The sequence below is a fragment of the Thunnus maccoyii genome, chromosome 10 (genome assembly GCF_910596095.1).
Source record: "Thunnus maccoyii chromosome 10, fThuMac1.1, whole genome shotgun sequence".
Classification (NCBI taxonomy): domain Eukaryota; kingdom Metazoa; phylum Chordata; class Actinopteri; order Scombriformes; family Scombridae; genus Thunnus; species Thunnus maccoyii.
This window is the reverse complement of record NC_056542.1, coordinates 14,662,635-14,685,803: the sequence shown is the minus strand read 5'-3', so window position 1 is coordinate 14,685,803 and position 23,169 is coordinate 14,662,635. Positions and strand designations below refer to the sequence as shown.

At 39.4% G+C, this 23,169-nt stretch overlaps 5 protein-coding genes across 6 annotated transcripts; 2 read left to right on the top strand and 3 right to left on the bottom strand.

Moving 5' to 3' along the window:
* Positions 1-575, bottom strand: LOC121906385 (transmembrane protein 100-like). The gene has a single exon (XM_042425228.1). It carries the CDS (start codon positions 436-438, stop codon positions 1-3), a length of 438 nt encoding a protein of 145 aa, XP_042281162.1. The 5' UTR covers positions 439-575.
* A 4,132-nt stretch (positions 576-4,707) lies between these two features.
* rcvrn2 (recoverin 2) lies at positions 4,708-8,721 on the top strand. Its single transcript, XM_042424585.1, has 4 exons — positions 4,708-5,011; positions 5,131-5,633; positions 7,198-7,309; positions 7,740-8,721. The coding sequence occupies exons 2-4, from the start codon at positions 5,253-5,255 to the stop codon at positions 7,826-7,828; spliced, it is 582 nt and encodes a 193-aa protein (XP_042280519.1). The 5' UTR covers positions 4,708-5,011; positions 5,131-5,252; the 3' UTR covers positions 7,829-8,721.
* A 108-nt stretch (positions 8,722-8,829) lies between these two features.
* Positions 8,830-13,614, bottom strand: si:ch211-149k23.9 (germ cell-specific gene 1-like protein). The gene is made up of 6 exons (XM_042424691.1): positions 13,277-13,614; positions 10,895-11,077; positions 10,693-10,740; positions 10,418-10,570; positions 10,146-10,257; positions 8,830-10,032 (listed from the first exon to the last, which is right to left on the bottom strand). The coding sequence occupies exons 1-6, from the start codon at positions 13,470-13,472 to the stop codon at positions 9,660-9,662; spliced, it is 1,065 nt and encodes a 354-aa protein (XP_042280625.1). The 5' UTR covers positions 13,473-13,614; the 3' UTR covers positions 8,830-9,659.
* A 2,573-nt stretch (positions 13,615-16,187) lies between these two features.
* On the bottom strand, positions 16,188-19,704 carry atg12 (ATG12 autophagy related 12 homolog (S. cerevisiae)). Its single transcript, XM_042424130.1, has 4 exons — positions 19,524-19,704; positions 17,498-17,634; positions 17,313-17,375; positions 16,188-16,396 (listed from the first exon to the last, which is right to left on the bottom strand). The coding sequence occupies exons 1-4, from the start codon at positions 19,615-19,617 to the stop codon at positions 16,337-16,339; spliced, it is 354 nt and encodes a 117-aa protein (XP_042280064.1). The 5' UTR covers positions 19,618-19,704; the 3' UTR covers positions 16,188-16,336.
* On the top strand, positions 19,693-23,098 carry isoc2 (isochorismatase domain containing 2). Of its 2 annotated transcripts, none has more exons than XM_042424127.1 (7): positions 19,693-19,784; positions 19,946-20,046; positions 20,969-21,093; positions 21,214-21,426; positions 21,681-21,751; positions 22,498-22,615; positions 22,935-23,098. In XM_042424127.1, coding segments are annotated over exons 2-7 (594 nt in total). In that variant the 5' UTR covers positions 19,693-19,784; positions 19,946-20,045; the 3' UTR covers positions 23,001-23,098. The 2 variants fall into 2 exon arrangements, with proteins under 2 accessions (XP_042280061.1, XP_042280063.1); XM_042424129.1 differs by having other exon boundaries at positions 19,694-19,784; positions 19,986-20,046.
* Positions 23,099-23,169: the final 71 nt, after the last annotated feature.

The following is a 23,169-nucleotide window of genomic DNA, read 5'->3' as shown; positions in this document are numbered from 1 at the left end:
TTACACTGTGACTTTTTTAATTACTCTCTCATTCTCCTCTACAAGAACTTCTTTTCCATCTTCTCTCTCCTGTCGGGTCATCTCTCTCTTCTTCTTTGTCAGGAAGTAAAACGCCACCACGCTTCCTACCACCACTAAACTGAGGCTGAGAATCACAAACCCCAGGATCAGTAAGTGAGAGGTTCCCCCTTTAGACTGGTTTAACTGGTCCCACAGCCCGACAGCTACACAACTGAATCCAATGAGAGTTCCCCAAAAACCAAAGGCCAGCATACATGATCCACAGGACAGTTCAGCACCCCCGGTCACCACGGTGATGCCCGCCACTGAGACGACCCCTCCTGGTAAGGTCACTGTCTCAGATTTAGGGTCGTAGGTGACAGTAGAAATGACAGCTGATAAAGCAGAAGGATCAAGGGTTTCCATCTTGCTTGTCATGTTTTTATTCCTTGGTAGATGTCCAACAGTGATATTGCATGCAGATTCTTCTTCTTGATTACCCCTAAAACATAACACAGTGTCCCAATCAACCTCTTAACACATTTTCTTTACATAGCTTTAATGTTGGACAAATCATCTTACTTACACTGAGTGAAATATTCAAATCTAAGACTCTTGTTTTATGGTAACACTCTTCCATCAAATGGAAATATTCTAGATGTCTTGTATTATGTTTACACACATTTCCCAAAAATGTATTTTAATTTAAAATAAATATATATGGGTGTGAACAATGTTTGGCTGTACAACACAAATTTGTAATGTCTGGACAACTGGCTAGCTGGGTAAAATAAATACAGAAAAATAATTTAGGAGAAAAAGCCATTTAATAAAATTTTAGATACAAAGTAAAATCTTTGTTTCTTTGGCCTGCCCCCTTGGAACCACTTAAGACTGTAGACTGCATGAATGCCTTATTCAGCAAAGTGCAAAACATAAGCCTCAGTTTCTTCAATCCATTGGGTACTAGCAGGTCTATCATTATATAATCATGTTGTGCAACCAAAATTGTTCAAGCCCTCTAAGCTTTGTCCCTAATTGAAATTAAGATCCCAGGATCCCAAAGATACCTGATATTTTGGGCTGCATATCTTTCATATCAGTTGGATAGAGAATAATATGAGTGGGGTATTTGCTTACACCAGAAATTCGGATGGATTGGTTAATTGCAGTCAAGACAATAGGCAGGACATTGTGTTAATATTGATAACTTTAGAAAAACAAAAATGTTGTATTTTATACAAAAAGTATGACATTGCTTACCTCAGTGTTGAATCGAGAGCTCAGATGTCAGCAGAAAATATCAAGATATATGAGTGATTTCAGCGAAAGCCTAAAAGTGCTTCAGACTTTCTCTTTGGACAATAGATGTAGAAATGGGAGCAGGGGGCCGAACGCTATTACCTTTATCCAATGCGTCACAACATGAGGCCTTACAAGATGGTAGACACAATTGTCAAGATTGTTGTCATCGTTTGTTTGTTCCTCTCTTTCCTTGCGTTCAGAAGGAAGCTCTCGTCTGTCATTAAGCCTCATTATAACCCATTAGCTGATATTTATCTAGGAACTACTCCCTTCCTCTGTTTCTCTATCTTTCAGTCTTAAGAGTTGAGTTGTGTCCCACCAAGGCATTGTTTGAGCTGTGTTTGAGCTATTAAAACATTTTCCTATTTAGCACATGTCAACGGTAGCAACTCTTCCTCCTAAAACTTTGACTCTAATTAACCACGAGACGGTCGTAAAATACGATTGGGAAATATGCTCCTTGAACTGTTGGCTATTCTGAAAACAATTTCTCTATTCTTTTTATTTTCACTGAGCTGTTCATTCACGACAAACCTTTAAATTGCAAACAAATACCTTGTTTGATAATTCACATCAAGAAACACATGAATACATTAACCAGACCCGCTGTGTTGACACTGAGTGGGGCTTATTTGCAGTATATATGTCAGTGTTGACGTAAAACTGTCTGACAGTTCGATGCTGTAACACAGGTGAAGCTTGATAAAGTCCATTAATGCTCTATAATGCTGCCTAGACACCTGGGATCTTGCCAGTGGTGAGTCACAAGTCTAATTGCAGGTATTTATAGATGTGTTGATTCCCGCTATGACAAACTTTCACCTGTTATTACACATTTTTTTATGTGTAGTATATGCAACTGCCTGCAGTGAAATATATATCACATTTAGTGTTGCAGTGTAATAATTAAAGAAATTATTTTCATTTGTTTCTTTATTAAATTATATTGTGCTTAAATGCCAGACATCCACATCACATGAATCCTCACCTTTTCCACAAGGAGAAAAACATTTCAGAAGTGACTACAAATCCCTGTTTGCTCCAGCTCTGGCAAATTAGCCCAGCCTAGGGTATAGGTCAGATGTCGGGGATTGTTGGAGAGGAGGGGGTAATTCTATTGGCCATGGCAGTCACAGGATGATGATGATGCTAATTGGCTAAGTGTTGGATCGGGTGGGACGGGACAGGGCATGAGTAATCCAATAGATGGACTCACTAAGCATATTTATGGAGCAAGTAAATCCTGCTGCAAAACAGGCATGGCTGATGATGGTGCAATATAAAAAAAAATGGTACATATAACAGAGGCCACAAATGCTGACAAACAATACTTTCATCTGCAATCTTTCTATATACACATCCTTTGTAACACATGAGGTCTGCTATGTGCCCCCACTTCCCTGTTAGGTTAACCTAACAGTTAAGACAATCAAGATAATACTTTCAGTCTAATCAAAATAGACACAAAGAAAACAGACTGATGACGTAAATGTGTCTGCCAAAGTGTTATTATTGCTGTGACCCCTCCTGCAGGGTGATGGCTGCTGACCAAAAAGATGGGGGCCATATACAGAGAAGCCTGAAGAAAGACTGAAGAAAAGTCTTAATTTACATAAATATAGGCAGGGAAATCATTGCGCATGTTTGTATTGATCATTGAGTGAAACAGCCCTTTAGTGCATGAACTAGAACTTTGATGAGGAAAAAGGAAATACAAGTTGAGCCTGGGACCAAAAAAGGCTAAGAGAAGGGATGACAGGGCTGCTTAGCTTAGTAAACAAGGCCAAGCAGAAAAGTCAGCAAGAGTAAAGCAATATCATAGCTAGGATGCAGGACAGGAAGGAGGTCATGCACGGAGAAGGCCGGCAGTGATGATGTGAGGGCCGTAGATGGGATTGTAGGTAGAGGGAGAGGGACTTTAACTGCTTGGACAGATGGTAGTCTGGAATTAGTTGTCAGTGGTCAACTAAACCCATTGAAAGGCCACCACTGAAATAGCGGCTATATGCTGCCGAACACCCTAAAGCTAGCTTTGAAACTCTACCAGGAGCCATGTTCACTGTTCACAGGAACATGTTTGCAAATCTGTTTGGCAGTTTACTTTTTAAAGTAATGTTAAGTGTGCGATCAAATTCTTCTCAATTTCATGAAGGGGTCCTCGCTACAAAGGTGCACTGAAAGGCATAGAACTTCTGTTTATTGATTAATATTGAGTTACTAAAGGGAAACTTTGGTATTTTCTAACCTGTACCCTATTTTCCCATCTTTTTGTGTCTAAGTGATCAATGGGGACAACAATTTTTGAAATTGGTCCAGTATTGAGTGAGAACACTGCAACTGGCAACTGTGAAAGAGGCTGTAATGTCACCTGATGGGGCAATAGCACCTTGTCAATGTATATGTCCACTAAAAGTGCTTGTTTTTGCCACTGACATGCTCAGATTATTATTATAAGTGTCTGACACCATTGTGGAAAGGACCCTACAGAGATTTAAAATGTTTTTCTCTGCCTTTCGCTTGATCCGGTCTGTTTGTTATTGTGTCTAACAAAGTCTTGCTCAAGGAGAAGTCTGAAATCTTGCATTAGTTATTGAGTTGATTTTGATATCAGCTAAATATTCAGCCATGACAGAGTTGGAGTGCCAGGAAGAGTTTGTTGTATTGGCATACAGAAAGTGTAGCTTAGTTTTATCTAAAAGATTTTCAAAGTCATGGCTGAATATTTTAGCTAATTTCGACGACAACACAACTCAAGATTTCAGAACGAAACTTATCCTTGAGCAACTTAGTTAGACACAATAAAAAACAGAGTGGCTCAAGTGAAAGGTAAAGGAAAACATTTTATTTCTCTGTATGGTCCTTTCCATAATGGTGTCAGACACTTATAATAACAATCTGAGCATGTCAGTGGCAAAAACAAACATTTTTAGTGGACGTTTACATTGACAAGGTGCTATTGCCCCATCAGATTACATTGCAGCCTCTTTCAGGGTTGCCAGTTGCAGTGTTCTCACACAATACTGGACAAATTTCAAAAAATATTGTCCCCATCAGTCACTTAGACACAAAAAGATTGGAAAATAGGGTCCAGGTTGAAAAACCTACCTATACCTAAGTTTCTCTTTAAATACAATTATTAACTCTCCTGTTGTCCTCGGGTCAATTTTGACCGAGGTGTCATTATGTGCTGTCATCAAAAAAATTGAAATGGTTTTAAAACAGTATCCTGACTAAACTTTTACATATACCAGTCTGCCATAATCCATCAACATATTTTCCTCTGATCTCAACTATAGTTAAAATAATTCATAATTTCTTAGTCAGGATACTGTTTTGAAACCATTTCAATTTTTTTGATGACAGCACATAATGACACCTGTTGTCCTCCTGGTCAAAATTGACCCGAGGACAAGAGGAGGGTTAAGCAATAAATCAGAATACATACAGTTATTAAACAGTTCAATAAAGGAATGAACTGAACACAGTCATACAATGTAGATCTTTCCAGACTTCCAGATCTAATAGAGAAAATTAGGATCTGGGGGTTCATTTCAGTCAAAGGCTCAGCCACCTTAAATCCCGCATTAACAGAATTAACCCAGTCATCCAGAGTAGGAGTGTGTTTCCCCCTGCCCTCCTTATCTCTCACTGTCTTACTGCTGAGACACTCAATTCTTCAGCCATCGTCTGTCCGATCAACACACAGGTAAGCCTTCCCTACACTTTTCATCATTCTGATTGCTGAGTAGTTTTTTATAAATTTAGGATTTCATACATGGACTATACTACATGTGTTTATAACATTCTTTTGCAATCACTTTTCAGTTTGGCCTCTGAAAACAAAAGAAGAGGACAAGCCTGTGAACAAAAATAAAGGAGAAGTTCAGTGGCAAGTACTTGCCGGCAAGTTTGTCACAGAACAGACAGAGAACTGACAATCAACTACCATGGGGAATACTACAAGTAGTGCAATATCAAAGGAAATCCTGGAGGACCTGAAGCTCAGCACCAAATTCACTGAACACGAGATCTGCCAGTGGTATGAGAACTTTCAGAAGCAGTGCCCAACAGGACGTATATCGCCAGAAGAGTTTGAGGAGATCTATTCCCGCTTCTTCCCTGAGAGCGATGCCAAGAGCTATGCACGACATGTGTTTCGCTCCTTTGACACCAACGATGACGGCACTTTGGACTTCAAGGAGTACATCATTGCACTGCACATGACCTCCACTGGGAAGACAACCAGAAAACTGGAGTGGGCTTTCTCTCTGTTTGATGTGGACAAGAACGGATACATCAACAAGACAGAAGTGACAGAGATCTGCCAGGTAAAGGGGTGTGGTGGACACTAGTGATAGTAATGAAAGGATGAGAGATAGTCATGTTATTGTTGGACTGCATTTTACTGTCAGGTTTTTCTGTTATTTTGTCTACGCCTCATAAAGTCCATCTACGGTGTGTTGCCTCTGTTTGAAAGTGGCCATCCCTCTCATGGTATTTAGATCACAGAACAAACTGCCTGCTCATTTGGGCCACAGACTCCCTCCTCCTCTCTGTGATTACAGGTTTAGCTAATGGAGAGTTTGCTCATTATCCCTGAATCTAATCCAGGTTTCTTTTATATGTGAGGCTGTCACTTTGGACTATTTTTTATGCTAATTTTGATAAATGCCAGCCATTGTTTTTCTATAATCAAAACCCAGTCTGATGGGCGTTTCTTGTCTTCTGATTTAAGACAAGTGATGATAGAATCATAAGGGGTTTAGACAGATCAGTCAGGAATCCAGCTGGCATTGTAATTGGATTTAACTCCTGGCCAACTGGCCTGAGTCCATTTGCATTATGTTTACAACCACTATGCACAATAGCTACATTTTAAAGCCTTTATAAAAGCTCAAAAACTTATGACAAAATGAGATTATTCCCAGTCTGTGAAACAGTCAGATCTGCTATATGCACAGAAACTAAGAATAACCCTTAAAGACCTCATCTGCTCTAGATGTGGGTTTAAAGCAGGAATAGCCAATATTAGTTCAGTTCAGTATTAACCAGTCTAGCCTTGAGTACACTCAAGCGCCAGACTGGTTAATAATAAAAGGGTGTAAACAGGGTCAAGTATACTTTAGTTGAGGGTACGCTGCAGCTTGACACTGCTTGGTTTTAATTTCATAACTCAACGGTAAGTACTTGTCATCTACAAGCTCACAGACTGAACTATGCAGACCACAGGATCAGAGGGGCAAGATGGAGGGAGAGCACAGAGAGAAAAGAGATGACATCTTAGTGTTTGGCCTGTGGCCTGAGTCTTGGCACTAATCCATGTTAATCTAGGTGTCTTAAGTGTGGGAGATGAGTGCTTCCTCTCTAAGTGGGACACACACTTAAGGGCCTGAACGTGAAGTACACAATCATTTAGTCATTTAAAATCGTCTGGATTCTAAGTGGCCCATAGCAGATGAACTACATGTGAAAAATGACACACAGGTCTGAATCATGCTGCAGCGGCCTGCTGTATTCGATTAATAATTATAACAGAACCAACAATTTATAGTCTATATGTAGATTGTGATGCTCAAGTCCTCTAGGATAGCTCTTGTAGTTGCACTTGGCAGGCAGATCAAATGTAATGTGCAGGCTACCTTTTTCTGTAAGATTTAATTAATCCAAATTGCACAAATTATACAGTGGCTCCTGACAATGATGCTGGCTGGTAACTTTTCTCTGTATGTAAAAGAATAGAACATCAGAGCTCACTCACTCATCCTAAAGTCGATATGCTTCTTGGCTTGGACACATTTGTATTATGTACTGTGTTGATATTCTATACATTATTTGTATGAGAAAGATGATGGAGCATTATCACCCATCTTATACCCAACCCCCCTCTCACAGGCCATATTTAAGCTGATCCCCAAGGAGGAGCAGGCCTTGCTACCAGAGGATGAGAACACACCCGAGAAGAGAGCCAACAAGCTGTGGTCGGTCTTCGAAAAGAAAGACAGCGGTAATGGAAATAACACGCATGTATATACATTGTGCCCCCACTGTGCATGACAGGTCATTGTGTTCTCATCACTATGTAGTTATATTAGAGAGAGATAAAAATCTGTTTAAGCTCTTACTACCTTTCCTCAACAGCTGTTCCTACATCCTGTAGTGAAGATTACATTTTACAATCAGCTGTTTGGCTTAACAACAATACAAGCAATAAATCCACCTGGTCCCTAGTTACAGCATCACTTTTGTCATGCAAGCTTTATTATACAGCCATAGATGATGAAACCTTAGGTGATTCCACTTGCATGCTACTGTCTCACACACACACAGAAGATAAGACTATATTTCTTAGATGAGCTGTATTGTTGCTGTATTTCTTTTTTTTACTGCTTTCCTCCCTCTATAACATTTCTTACTCTTTCTTTTTTTCCTCATAGAGCGCCTGGCTGAAGGAGAGTTCATCCAAGGAGTGATTGAGAATGAAAATGCAATGCGTCTTATCCTCTATGAACCACTTAAACAGTAAAGTGACCCTCTTTTGTCTTGTTAGACCCTTTCCATACTTCCTCCTCTTCTCCTCCACCAAGTATCGGATGATTTCCCCTCTTTGATCCATCCATCCCCTTTATGTAAATACTCTTCTATGCAGTGTCTTGGTCGCAACTAAAATTTCCAGTAAGTTTCATCATACTGTATGTGAGATTGTTTTACTAATGTTTGTCAGTGCATTTATATCAAATAGAGGCTAATAGAGACAAGTAATAACATAATGTTTTAAAACATGTACAGCCAAGCAATTACAATAACCCAATATGAATGCTGAAGAATATAACCATATACCATATATACAAAGACTGTGTATCATAAATATTACAAATGTTTAAAATGACATTTTGGCTCTAGATAAATTGATTGTTAATAAAAAAAATTATATCAGTCTCATACCTGAGTGTTAGCTCATTAAAGCTTTTTTTTACAGAAGTGGAAATGTCCTACAAGAGGTTTAGCTCTTGTGTGTTGTAATCTATACGCTGTAAAATAAATAAAGGTTCGCTCATACATCTGTACTTTGAAAAAAAGTTATTTATCTGACCCGGGAAACAAAAAAAAATCTGTTTGACCTAGAAACATACTGTGTAACATAATGCTGGGGGTTGACAAAAATGGTGCTTTAGGTCTTAAGTTTTCAATTGTATTTATCCCAGACAGTAAATCCAGGATTATCCCAAATGTATAACCTCCAGACATTCAAGGTAAATTTATTTAGCTTGAAATTTGACAATTTTAAGTTAGACATGTGAGGAGTAGAGTGAAATGTCCATATATAAGTGATAATTACCTTGAAAGTGTGATGTTTTCACTGTACACATCACACTGGTGTTGTTGTTCAAGTGTGTGTGTGCAGTCGGTGGGTGTGCGTGCCGGCGTTTCTTTTCAACTTTGATTCCGACCCCCCCCTCCCTCTCCCTTTCCCTCTCCCTCTCCATCCTTTCACATGCCTCCCATCTCTCCTCACTCTGTTTCTCCTTCTTTCCATCCAACTCGGGATTACTGGTTTACACATAATCTTCTGTTCAACATCAGAGAGCAGACTTTTCGAAATCTCTGTAATCTTTCTATCTCTATGTGTCTATCGTATGGGTTTGTCTGTGCATCTGCAGAGAGACCGTGTTTGTTGTATCATCTGGGATACATGCGTTGCATCAGAATACTCAAAGTTTGACAAATGAGCAAAAACATGGAAGAATCCATGCAAAAACTGACTTCACAAAGATTGCAAAAACAAAAAATGTAGTAAAAGACTGCTCCTCCATATCTGACAGTAGATAGAAGAGTGTGGAAAAGAACACTTTTTGAATGTCCCACTCAGATAAATGAGATTAAATTGCACATTTACTCTACAGGACAGGCTGTTCTGTTGGGTATCAACAGGAGAAGAAACATCCGTTCGGTCTAAGCTGTGAAATAACAGAATTATTAAAATGACTCTCATACTGACACATTGCAAGTTCATCTGAAGGTATAAAGAATGAATAATACAAACATGTATATGCATTTACATACAGAGACATACATTTGCTTTCCTACCATGAGGCACTGAGAAATACCCAGAAAAACATGCAGTCTTGCATGTCAGTGTGGCCTACATACTGTATACAGTACGTTGTGGGTTTCATATTAGATATGTATCAATCATTGTCCTTCAAACCTGATAAATACGTCCAAACTTCACTGAAAGTCGAATGCAGGAGAACAATAAAAGCATCTGTTTGCTCACATTGACTCCAGCATGTCGACAATGTCTTTCCTTTTTCAGTTTTTCAGCCCTTTTTTAGTTGTTGGGAGTAACTGATCTCTTAACAAGGTGAATCAGCTCGGTCCATGGCCTCCTCCATTTCGTCCATCTCTCTCTCACAGTCTTCACACCCTTCTGGCCCGCAGCCTCCTACTAAAACCAACGTTGGCACGTCCCCATTTCCCACTCCAACCACACTGCCATTCGGGGCCCACGCCACATCAATCATGCCGTCTGGGCACTGCAGCAGGCCACTGACAGAGTAGAGCCCGCCCCCTGGAACCACCTCATCGTAGGATGGGGCGTGAGTGGCGGCTCTTGCTTCCTCCAAACGCAGCCTCTGTCTGCGACGGAGCTCAATGATGGTCTTTGTGTAGGAGTTGAGAGTGACCACGGCAGCCCCCATGCAGCAGCTGAAGGACACCCAAGCAAGACTAGAAGAGAAGAGAGGCATATCATAATAGCTTGTAAAGCAAGTATTTTATGCACATGCTTGAACAATATCGGCTTGTAGCATTTATGCTGTTTCTGATTGGCAGCCACCTACGCAAATGACCAGCCGTAGTCCCAGGACTGAGGCCTCCAGTCTTTGGGGCCCACAATGACTGTCATCTGAAATACAGTGGTGTACATCATATGGGCCACCATCCCAAGAAGACCTATATGGGTGATGAAACAAAGAAAAAACTTACAACTAAGTCCAGGAAAAGCAGATGACCAAGTAAATTGTAGATGAAGAGATAGATATAGGATTACTGGTCGTGTAGGGAGAAAAAAGACACAACACAATGTCAAACTGAAGGGTACACCAGATCTCACCTGATAGCACAGTACAGATAGCTGCATAAGCATTGATCTTTAGCGAGTGCATCTCTTTATGGGAGCACAGGACTTCCAGCCACATGAGTAAGAAGCCCATCCCCAGTAGGCCGATGTATGTAAACTCTGAAATGACTGACAGCCAGAGCACACCTGCAACATGTACAAACACACACATACACAATGCACACAAACACATAGAAAAAAAAACTTTAATATTGGTCGAAAAGAAGAATTTAATATTTTTCAGCACAGGAAGGTTCGTTGAAGCTCACCTTGTGTTTCTCCAGGAGTTAACTCAATAAAGCTTCGGCATTTCTCCCCTGCCAACATAATTCACAGATATGAACAAAATGAAAACATTATTCTTTGAGTTGAAGGGCTAAAACTGAAAAGAACCATAAAAGCTGACCTAATATTGAGACCAGGTGAGAGTAAGTGAGTTAATATATGATTGGATGCCTGTGTGCTTCTCACCATCGCTGTGTTTCTCACAGCTCTCCCAGAAGCCGGTGTGGAAGTATCTGAAAGCAAACTTGTCTTCCCCCGTCTCCCAGATGTAGTGAACTGCGTTGGCCAGCTGCCTCTGTCTGATCTTGGCCAGCTCCTCCCTCCTGGCTGGAGACAGCGTGCGGTTGAAGGGGCTCTGAGTTGGACTCTCTGTGTGAAAGCACAAGGTGATGACACTGAGAAGAGCATTTTTATGTTCATTTTTCTATCTTCTTATAATACATACAATATATAATAGAGTTGGTGGCTGGTCAGTAACACAGCAGACACTGAGCGGAGGGCCAGTCACCATCTCTTTCTTCACAGCTCACGAAAAAACAAAATACACCCACATCTGTGAGCAATCTGTATTTTCTAAACCTATCCAGACTTTGCTTTAGAAAGTTGAAGGAAACCCACACAAATGAGTGCAAAATCATGCAAACATCAAACAAACACACTCTTCCTGTGAGATACCATCACAAACAACTGATCCACTCTGAGGAGAATCTAAAACAGAAGCGTACAGTAAATGCATATGCAAGCAAGCAAATACACACACACAAACACACACAGACGTGCATACTATACATGCACATATTGCTCACTAATATTTAATGGATATGTTGACTGAAAAAAAGCAAAACATAATGCACCAAAAGGTCATTTCCAGTCTGCACCTTGCATGCAGGTGTGTGTTGATGGGGAATGAATGGAGGTGAGTATGTCCTTTAGAGTGAGACAGGCAGAAAAACAACTGCAAGTATGCAAATCACACCATAGCCTCAAAAGTAACAAGCCTCTGTGTTTTACAGTAACATGCAGCCACGTGTGTGTTTGAAAATCAGGTTTAGAAGTGTAAGGGGGGGAGTTAAATCCACCACTGTGCTGTTGGTAAAGGTATATCTTATTTTTGTGCAAGTACACAAAGTACATAGTAATCAAAGTTGATTCCTTTATGCAGTAAGAACTGTTAATCTCAGCGTGGATTAAGCATGTCTGTTAAAAAAAAATAAAGCACAGGGAGCAGGCAGTGTAAAACCTCTCTTTAGGAACTACCCTCACACCCCGCAGATTAAATCTAAGCCACAGTTAAATTCGTGGTCAGACAAAGGTGGGCAAAAAGAGATTAAAACCAGGGACATTGAGTTTCTAACAGGGGGAGAATCCAGTTGGATTAGTTCTAGATATTGGTTGTTTTGTTGTAACAGAGTGCAAAGATCAAGAAATTCAATACTTATGTAATGAGGTTCAACAGTCAAGGCAGACTTTTTTTAGCACAGTCAAAATCAGACAGCTGCATTTAGAAGACTTATGAGAAGATACACATGCTGACCACCTGGTCACACACACATAACATGCTGCACTGTACAAACTATGTACTGTATACACACAACAACCTCAGTTTGTCTAAAGAGTGTTTTAAGTTACTAGAAGAGTTTACATTAAGTTTTATATTAAGTATCACGGAAATTGAGTGTGACTACTCGCTGACAAAACTCCATCCATGTCAAGTCCTTTAATGAAGGCTGTGATATTGCAGTTGAAACCTCTTGAGTTAATATTGTTTTGTCAAATAATAGCAATCGTGCAGATTTCTCAGAAGCACACCAATGCCGCAAATATCCTACACTATTTCATTCACTTGTTGCTCTCCTGAGTTGAGACTTCTAAGAGCCAAATGCTAAAAAAAAACAAAAAAACATCACATAACTGTTGACATCAGTTAGGATGAACTGCTGCTGTTTACAACACATTGTGACATGCCCTTTAACGTGTTGCAACAAAGACTGAGATTAGTCACCAGGCAACAATTTTCCCACTCATCAGATATCTAGCTTTACTGTCGTTAGTCTCTGTTCATGTGCTCACTACAGCTTCATGCACACACATGTTCTTAGCTGACAGCATGGGAACCTGGCATGGTCTTTTTTTTCTCAAGGCCAACTCGAAGCTAAATGTTCTGAAATGGTCCTATTCACACAACTGCTGTTGTTTTGCACACCTGCACATGTAGAAAACTATTTTAATGGTAGAGTTTAGCCACAAAAATCCTAGTAGCATAGCTGTTTATGAGATGCAGGAATCTGCATATCTGGCATAATGGTTAGTATTTTAGCCACACATCTTGCTCACTCTAAAGATTAAGAATGAAACCTTGACAAAATGAGAAGAGCAGCTTGTAAAAACTGCAATTTGTACCTCAAAAAAAGTGGCTAGTCAAATGTACATTTATGTAAGGGCTAATTACAGTAAAGCAGCAATCTGAATTATACTTTAAAGAAAGAATAAAGCATCAGTAAGCGCAGCACAGCAGCACAAAACAGTTTTTGATGTGGAGAGGTGAAAGACAATGTGACTTCTCAGTACCTGTGGTGTAAGGCTCGCTGTTGTTCTGACCACAGTTCTTCATTTTGACAGGCGACAGGCAGAGGGGCTTGACCACCTTGTGAGTGCCCTCACACCAGTAGGACGTGCAGAGAGCCAGGATGGAGAGGGCCAGAGCCAGAGTGGTCAAGGTCAGGGAGAGCAGGGAGCGAGAGCGACGTGACATACGCTCCAGCATGGCCACACAGGGGAGGAAAGAGGAGGCAAGGGGGGAGGTTACAGAGAGGGGAGACAGTTGGGGCTGAATGAGGATACTGCACGTAGAGACAAGACAAAACGGGACAGCAGGTATGACTAAAGTCACAGATGGAGCTGGGAGAGTAGGACAGATGCTTTGGTGTGGGTTTAAGATTGCCAGGTTTAAATGGAAAACAAAGATAAATGTGATGTAACAGTACAGAAGATGACAAAGCAATACTGTAAAGTCAGTGTGATTAAAAGAGAGGAAGATAAAGAGAATGAGAGGAGATAGCAGCGGGATAAGATGCCCTGAAGATGATACACGTGGGAAAGGACAGATGGGATGAAAAAATGAACAAGAGGGGATTTAGATGGACACTGGTTCACACTAGGAGAGAACAGTGGGATGCAAGGACATAACAGTATGCTGCTCAGACAGCTTTAGTGTGATATCCTGCTATTGATCCCTGGGGTAACTGATGTGGCCATACATCCTCTGACCTCAAACCTTCAAGGCTTTACACTAGCAGATGTCTGACAGTATTAGAGCAATGTGACCGTACTAAAAAAAGCATAAAGTCATTTAAAAATAATATAATTTATCACTGAATGCTGTGTACATAAAGTGGAGTAACAGGACATCTTCAAAGGCAAATGATCACCTGGGAAGAAAGTAAAATGAAATGGTTGAGCGGAGCACACGAAGGCTTCAGCCAAGGTGTCCATATGGTGACATGTAACTTTGTTGAATATTCCTGGAGTAAGTAAGAGTCATTATACTAGCTGAGGTCATGTAAATCTTCCAGTTGCCCAGCTGTTTTGATAAGAAGGAGTAATGTTTTCTGTCCTGTGACCCAGGTTAATATCCTCCTGCTTCCTGATTTAGACACTCCAGCCTGCCAATCATTATGAACCCTGTCGCTGGACACTAAGTACAAGACAAGTCAGAGGGGCGCAAAACAAGAGATTACTTTTTTGATGAAATTATGGATAAGCCACAGATCCAAATGAAATTTTTGCTAGTAATCCCAGTTAATCTTTAATCTGATAGTGTTAGGTGTGTTTTGGTGTGAAATGCACTCTGGCCATCTCCGCTGACTCTCTGTGTCATGTGATGTCTCCCTGTCAGCCCCTGAAATACAACAAAACACAGGTTAAACCAGCTGGATTTAGTGTCAACAATAACTGATCTACATGAGAAGAGCCCACTCAGGGAGGTTTCTGTTTTCTTTATAACGCTGACCATGAAAAATGGAAATGTATCAAATCTGAGAGGCAATGATAAGATTTCCCTTCAATCTGCACAAATGTGAACATTTCTGTAATCTTTACATAGAATATTTTATAAATATTTAAAAAAATCTATAAAATGTCCAAAGGATAAGGCCGAAGTGTCCTGAAATGAATCAACTATACAGAGAACTACACATCTGTCAAATGATTTTATAAGACTTGAACTCCATACTGCATTTCCCCCATTTATTATCACTATTATCTGCCTCCAAACACAGTTTCTTCTCAGTTACCAACATCACTCTTCAGCCTGGATTTTACAGTCAGTGTTAACATATTATACATGTGCAGAAGTATGACCGATAAAAGTTGGCAACAGCATGTTAGCAAGTTGGATGCAGCCTAATCCACTGAAGATTTTGCTAGAATTATCAACAAGCAGGATAAAGACTTTAATACTAATATTTATTTTTCTAGAGAAAAGTGAAAATTCATTCCTCAACATAAACTGAATTCTGTGATAAACATTAAGTTATTGGTTTTCAAGTGCATGGGCAGGTTTTTCTGTCTTTACAAATAATTAAGATCAATTAAAAACTAGACACACACCATCTGAACCTGCATTCACTTGAAACATATTTAACACATCTAGACTTAAATAACAAGCAACAAGTGTTATATAGTGCAATTATTGTAGAATAATCAGTTACCTACCAAAGACCTTTTCTTGTCCCTTGTAGTACTTCAGGTAAAACACAACGGAACTACTACAGTCAAACAACTTTCCTTTCTCGCAGTCCTCTAAACCTACAATCCTTGGTCCTCTCTGCCTTGTTCAAGAGCCTTTAATCAAAAAGCTCCTTAAGAACTTGATTTTAGTTGCTCCATCTTGAACGGATTCCCCGTGTCACCATCCTCTTCATCTTTTCTCTCTGTATCTGTCACCAATATTCCTCTTCCAGGATGAGCATCAGTGACCCTTACCTCTCCAGCTGCACTCCCCCCTTTAATCCTCCTGGCCAATAGTCGGATGGAGATGCAAGACTGATAGAGCGACTGAGTGTCTGTCTCCTCGCCACTCGACTCCCTTTTCTGTCTTTCTTGGGAATTTATGTCACAAACCCATCCTGAATCATGTAATCCCTCTAAGTCCATCTGTTGCTGTGGTGCCCCCTCTCTTCCTATGTCCTATCCCTTTTCAGTGGCAGTTCCTACCCAACCGTCAGACACCATCGCCTACAGTTGAGGTTCTTCTACATCAAAACTTTGTTTTTCACCTGATATTTAATTGTTACACTAAGAGAAAGGATGAAACTCTCAACCAACTTATCCACAGAATGGGCTTTTCTTATTCTTTTTTCCTTATCAGCACCACTGCTGTACAAAGCAAAATCCTGTGTCCACTAAGTGTTTATTTTTAGATGCCAAATGCGATGCCTAAAAAAAACAAAAACAAATTTGAAAAAAATCACTGAAAAGATCTTTATATAGTCACAATAATTTATTTACAATATGTATATACATAAAAACTTAAAGAAAACAAATTGCAAAGAAGCAAAAGCAACATTATGTGCAAGCTTGGAGGATGAATTTAAGAAAAGGAGTCCCAAATGGAGGTGTAGGAAGCAGTTAGCCCCAGGCTTGAGATTTACAGTAATGTAGAACCAGCTTGCCATCACTGCCAAAACACTGAAAGAAACAAAAAAAACGTACATTTTGATTAGATATCGGCCCGTCAAGTAGTGAAAGCTGTAGGACCTTCAACTGTCCACTGAACTCTGGACTCTGAGGTCTTTACTGTCACTTATGGAGACATTAATCAGTGGCCAGGGACACTGGCACGTGTCACATGGAGAATCCCTCTTATTGCCCCCTCTGCTGGTCAGTGCTCCACATGACCCATCCACTGGTGCGGGCCAGGCCCAAAGGTCTGCCTGTTACCCATGCTATTAATTTATTATTTCATCAAAAGGCTAAGAGACTATATTAAATAAACCACTGTATTAAAGAAAGTTATAGTGGGGGTTGTATCCAAAATTGCTTCCTGATTGAAGCCTGAAAGTTTATTTGTTAGCGCATGTACATATATACAGTATATCTCCTATAATAGGGGGGAGGAGGCAATATTACGACTTTCTACCGAGTAATACATACTTTAAGACAAGAAACAGTCTCAGATAAATTGACTGTTAAGGCTAATGTCATGTTAATAATCCTGAAAATGTCATATATGTAATATCTGAAAGGACATTGCACATTTGCTAAACTTACAAGATTTAAAAAAGTAAAATATATAGTATATTGTTGGCCAGTACTGCCATAAATCTTGAAAAAAATGGTATTTTGTGTATACATGTGTACGACTATGTTGCAATAGCATTTGTGAATATGCTTTAGGTTTGTGTGACAAAATAATCTTAACTCAAAGGTACACGGACTAGCTTCTTTTTTGGGGGTGGGGAGTTCAAAAAGACAAATGTGACTAGTGTTTATCTAATGCTTTTTCCTGCTTAAAACAATCATAGCTAAAAGACATTACATCTGCTTTAGAGTGAGGAAAATGAGCAGTAAATACAAAAAAATACAGTTGTTTATATGTACTCACATCAAAAAGAACCCCTACTTCTTGATCCGGTGAGGGAGCAAAAGATTGGTTAACATAGATGAACTGAAAGAAAAAAAAGAGTTATATGTAATAAACTGAAAGAGAAAGTAGCAGAAAAATGCTGTTGAAGCCTCCAAGATATGATTTGGGAATTGGACAAGCCAGTAAACAAACTTATCACTTACCAGTTGTTCACTGGCATCAAACTTGAGGAAGCGAGCGATGAACTGAGAAAGAGACTGTACCGTCCTTCCCCTGTCCACTGCCCATTTCTTTGTTTTCATTATCGGAGTGTCTCCCACCGCTTTCAACAGCACATCAACTATATAAAAAAAATGGACAGAAATTAAAGGTTGAAACTGCTGCTGGTGCTGCTGCCACCCAGACTGGTCCAGGCAATTCTCAACTTGAACGCTTCAGGGGAATTTCTAGAGAGATGCCAGTTAAATCCATTGATGTATAACAACTATGCTACAGTGCAAAAACAAAAGCTATCAGGGCTCACTTCTACTTAATACTTCAGATTTACATATCTTTACAATGGACCCTCAATTATATGTGTTTATGGTGTAAAAGTGATGTGAAAAGTTTGTGCAGGGGTTAATGCACAATTTGTTATGCTGCAATTTTTTTGTGTCAAGTATTTCCCTTTTCTTTACTCATTACAGATATCAGTTTTCAATATTTTGATTTCCTGGTTATATTGATTTATTCTCAGATTTTGTGTTAGTTGTACCTGAGGAGATTCCTATGTATTTGGATCTTGGAAACTACAATTATTGACTGAATTTCCATATGTGGACTTCCATTAAAGGGCATAAGTGTGCTCAATTTGTTCTCATTAGAAGCTTTGAGATTTCCTTTTCTCAAGACTATTTAATACTTGCATTGAATGTAAGTGTGCTGAGGTTTCCTTTCTCCATATTTTATGCTACAATTTTGAAATCAAAGTTTTTGAATGAAAGACTAGGTAGACAAGGTAACTAGATTCATTTTAGAGTTGCAACAATTAGTCGATTAATTGATTAGATGCCAACTTAAATTAATTGACTACTTTAATAATCAATTATTGGCTTGGAGTCATTTTTTGAGAAAAAAAGTCCAAATTTTCTGATTTTAGATTTTTAAATGTGAATACTTTCTGGTTTCTTTAGTCTTCTGTGATGGCAAACTGAATATCTTTGGGGTGTGAACTGCTGGTCAGGACAAAAGATGTTTGAGGACGTCAGTTTGGGCTTAGGGAAATAGTGATCAGCATTTTCTGACATTTTATAGACCAAACGACTAATCTTTTATTCAAGAAAATAACCCAAAGATTAATTGATAGTGATAATAATTGTTCGTAGTCGTATTTCATTTAATCTATTTATTCTTATGAGGTTATAAAATCTGGATAAATAAAATTTTTTCATCAGGGATTAATTTAATCACAAAAATATATGCTATACTTATGCTGCCCAGACCTGATGTTCAAGTTGGAGCTACAGTTTTTGAACATTGTTTACATTCACAATTGTAGAATTTTAGTCAAATAACTATGTATGATTACGTTGATGATTACGTTAACCGTGACTTGAATATGTAAAGATAAACTTAAATTTAATTTAGAATTAGTATTAGACTAATGATTAATGGTTGTTGATAATACACACATTTAATAAGATATGTCATACAATACTTCAAAGTTATGTGGCAGAGTTGCAAATATTGTTTCCTGGAGTTGAAAGCAATAAGGAAATTTTACAAAGTTTGAGTATTTTTAGCAGTTCTTAAGCAAACTTATGGAAAATTTAAACGTGAAACTGGACATTTCCAACAAACTGGACTGTGGTTTTGACAGTTTTAAAGCTAACTGGGGCTTGTTAGCCTTGATAAATGACCCTTTATACGAGCTGAGTTGTTGATATATATATTTAATAAACTATAGAAACACATAGCCTCTCTGTAAAGTGTTGATAAGAGCAAACAGATGATATTTTGCCTTCATAAACATTAGCTTTAGCTTTAGCTATTCCCCAACCCAACAGTGTTAAAAAGCTGAAGGCTTATTGGCTAAACAAGAAAATACAACCATCCTATTGGCCAACATTACTGCCAATTATCTTTTACGTCACATACCCGGAATTGTTTCCTTTAGCATTAGCAACAGTCCTCGTAAACAACTATTATTCGCTAAGTGAGTGCTAATATCAATATATTACGCTTTCGTACTTTTTTTCTTCTCCTCACTCGTCGTCGAGTCGTCTGGCGGTGACTGTGACTCCTCTTTTTGCGTTTCAGTTGGAGACTCTGCGTTGTCAGACATCTTCAATCGTTCTGGTTTCCGCCTTTCTGAGTTAGCGAGGCTCCTATTGGCTCACAGAAACATCAGTCCCCAGAACACGTAATTCTATTGGTCAGTACGCTTCTTGGAAGGCAGTGTTTATCACAGCGAGACCCTTGCACTAGTGTGGGTTCTTCGTTACATGCAAGGTTAGTTATTATTTTATCTTTGAACTATACTGATTTTAAAACGATTTCAGATATTAACTGTCCATTTGGTTAAGGTTGTGATAATGCTTAACCAAACGATCAATTTGTATCTTCCTCTTTCACCTGCAAGTAAAATATGTACATTTTCTATTGGTTTCCAGTTGGTGGCGTCACCTATGAACTAAAACTTTAACCTTTCAGTTAAAGGCTTCTGCAGTCACCCCCTCCTCCAGCTCACAATCTGACCACTAAGACAACAACAGTAAGTCATCTTTTAAGTACCCTTGAGGGACCTTTGGTTGCAGCATTTACAGATGTCACTCAAATGTAACTTTGTGTATTTATGTTTCTATCATCTTTAGTGTAATCACAGTGAAAAACCTTTGAGGAAATGTATTATGTGCAAGGAAGAAATGTTTCTTCCTTATCAAGTGTATGCAAAATGCAATTAAGAAAAGAAGTTCAGTTTCTTTGACAAAGTTAGAGTCCACCCTTAAAGGATAGGTTCATAATTTTCCAGGAACAGTCAGGTGCCTATATGAACACTGAAAGAGATTTTCATCATCCCCCTGGTTTATACTGGCGATTAAAAGAGTATTTACTAATGTGATTTTAATGAAAATGATCCACAGTGTGTCCAAACAGTCATTTCCGTACAAATGCATTTAAAAGTTCATCTGAAGTTTATGTGAGGTTTCAGCAGTCTGAGTTAGTCATATCAAGTGGATATCTGCCACATTTACAGTCTTTTTAGCATCAAATTCTCTCTTTGTGTTTCTTTGGACAGTGTTTCCCTGTTGAGCTGCAGTGGAAGTATAGTAACAAGAAGAGAGACTTTGGTACTAAAAAGATTGTAACGTTGAAAGATATCTACTTGATTTGACTCATTTGGATGGCTGAAGCTTCATATTAGTTTCAGATAAACTTTTAAATACATTTTTGCACAGAAAGACGACTGGATTTTGTCCCCCATTGCTTACATTGTAAGTGCACTGTAAAGGGATCTTCTAATGGTCAGTATGAACAGGAGGAATGATTACAACAATTCACTTGGGCACCTGACTGTTGTTTTAGGACAGACTTGAAAAACTGTGAACCTGTCCTTTAATAGTGGAACAAAACATGTTGCATCAATTAATGTATCTGAAAACAATTTGTTCTTTTGTGCAATCTTGCTCTTGCAGTGGCAAGCATCGGCAGGCTCTCCACCAAAGATTCAGTGCTGTTGCTGTGTGACATGCAAGAGAAGTTCCGACCCAACATCTTTCAGTTCACCAACATTGTCAGCAATGCAGCCAGACTGCTCCAGGTCGGAAAATGACATTAGTCATACCAGCTATCAGCCTTACTCATGTGTAAATCTATTTGTTATTTGAATAGATATCTCTACCTCTGATTAAATCTGCCTGCTCTCTCTTCCTGCTCATAGGCCTGTCGTGTTCTAGGCATCCCCCCCATCTTGACAGAGCAGTACCCTAAAGGCTTGGGACCCACAGTACCAGAGCTAGGAGCAGGGGACCTGACCGCTCATGCTAAAACCTCATTCACCATGATGACAGAGGATGTGGTGAAGGAGCTGCAGACCCTGGGGAACCCCAAACAGTTCATACTGTGCGGAATAGAGGCACACGCTTGTATCGCGGTAAGAGCGCATCGTCATTTTGGGAGTTTAGCTGTTTACATGACATGACTCCTCCTCTGCGCCATTGAAGAGAACATACAGACGATTGGAAGCTCCTTGCCTTCAATGAAAGCTATTACGCTATATTAATATAATTAGGTGATATTCTTTTCTACCCTGGTGTGTCACAGAGCCTCCACAGTCTTAATAAATGCACAATGAGTTTGGTGTAAATGCTAAATCCATTTTACCTCTGCTCCTTGTGTGTTTCTCAGTGTACAGCGTATGACCTGCTTGAAAAGGGGATGGAGGTTCATATCGTGGCTGATGCCGTCTCATCTAGAAGGTAGCTGTGGGGGTTTTTTTGGGTTTTTTTTGTTATACAGTATTACCATCACTGGGAATAAAGGGGACATACTATGCACATTTACAGTTCTGTATTTTTAATCTGGGACTCTACTGAAATATCTTTGCATGATTTACAGTTTTAAAAACTATTTATCTTATACTGGTTCAGCCTCTGTCTGAAAGAGGTCATTTTAGCTCCTGTCTCTTTAATGCCCACCTCCTGATGAGCCCACTCTGTTCTGATTGGTTAGCCCCCAAAAGAGCTGCACCTTGGCAGACATTTTGGAGGCTATGTAATCAAACAGTAGTAGATTTAAATGTCAACTTCTCAAATGTTCGAGATGAAATCTGATCCGAAACAAACGAGTGGACAGACAGCACAAACAACACATGGAAAAACCTCAGCAACAATCTTAGCATCAAAGGCTACAGAACGGACGGCCGTGTATGGACATGCTCAACGAACTGACATCTGGTAGAAAAAAAACATTGAAAACAAAGTGTTCAGAGCAGGCTGAAGCCCTGACCTTTGACTTGCAGGGAGCATATCTACATACGCCAACCTCAAGTTTTGGAACTTTGACCATGTTTAACATATACATCTGACATCATAACAGTATATAAATAACAGGAAATCACAAAAGCATGATATATATACCCTTCAAATATCAATTTGTTGCCATTTGTGTGTTTAGAAACTGTAGATGAGTGTGTTACGACAGACTTTTGTGCTTCCCTCCACAGCCAGACAGACCGTTTGTTTGCTCTGTCCCGACTGAAGCAGAGTGGAGCTTTCCTCACCACCACAGAGGCTGTTCTGCTACAGCTGGTCCAAGATGCCAAACACCCCAACTTCAAGGAGGTGCTTAGTATAGCTGCTCTCTGTTTGTTTAGATGTGTCATACATATAAGCCTGACAGGAAAACAAATTTTGCATGTCACCACAGTGAGAAGACCGCCAAAAATACACCATTATCACAGACATTGTCAACCAGTTGCAGATGACTTTGTGTCAGGGTGCGGTGAGACAACATACTGAAGTGATCACAGCTAAATCTGACACTTCTTTTCAGTCATAAACCCTTGCCAACATGCCATAATTGATTTCATATTGAGTATACTGCCAGATTAAGTATTGCAAATGACAAACATACTGTATTTTCTTTCAACTTTATCGTCAGATCCAGAAGCTTTTGGCCCACCCGTCCCCCGACACCGGCCTCCTCGCCTTCTTCAGCGCTCTGTAGGGAGATCAACATCTATCGTTCTGTTCTATACATACTGTACAGAATCTCACTGCTTCCAACATACTGATGCTTCAATAAAGTGATGCTGCTACTTTAAATTTGTCTGTTGTGTTTATCTATCTGTATCATACTCTCATGCCTCGTCATGGGTCAAAAATGCAGATACCCT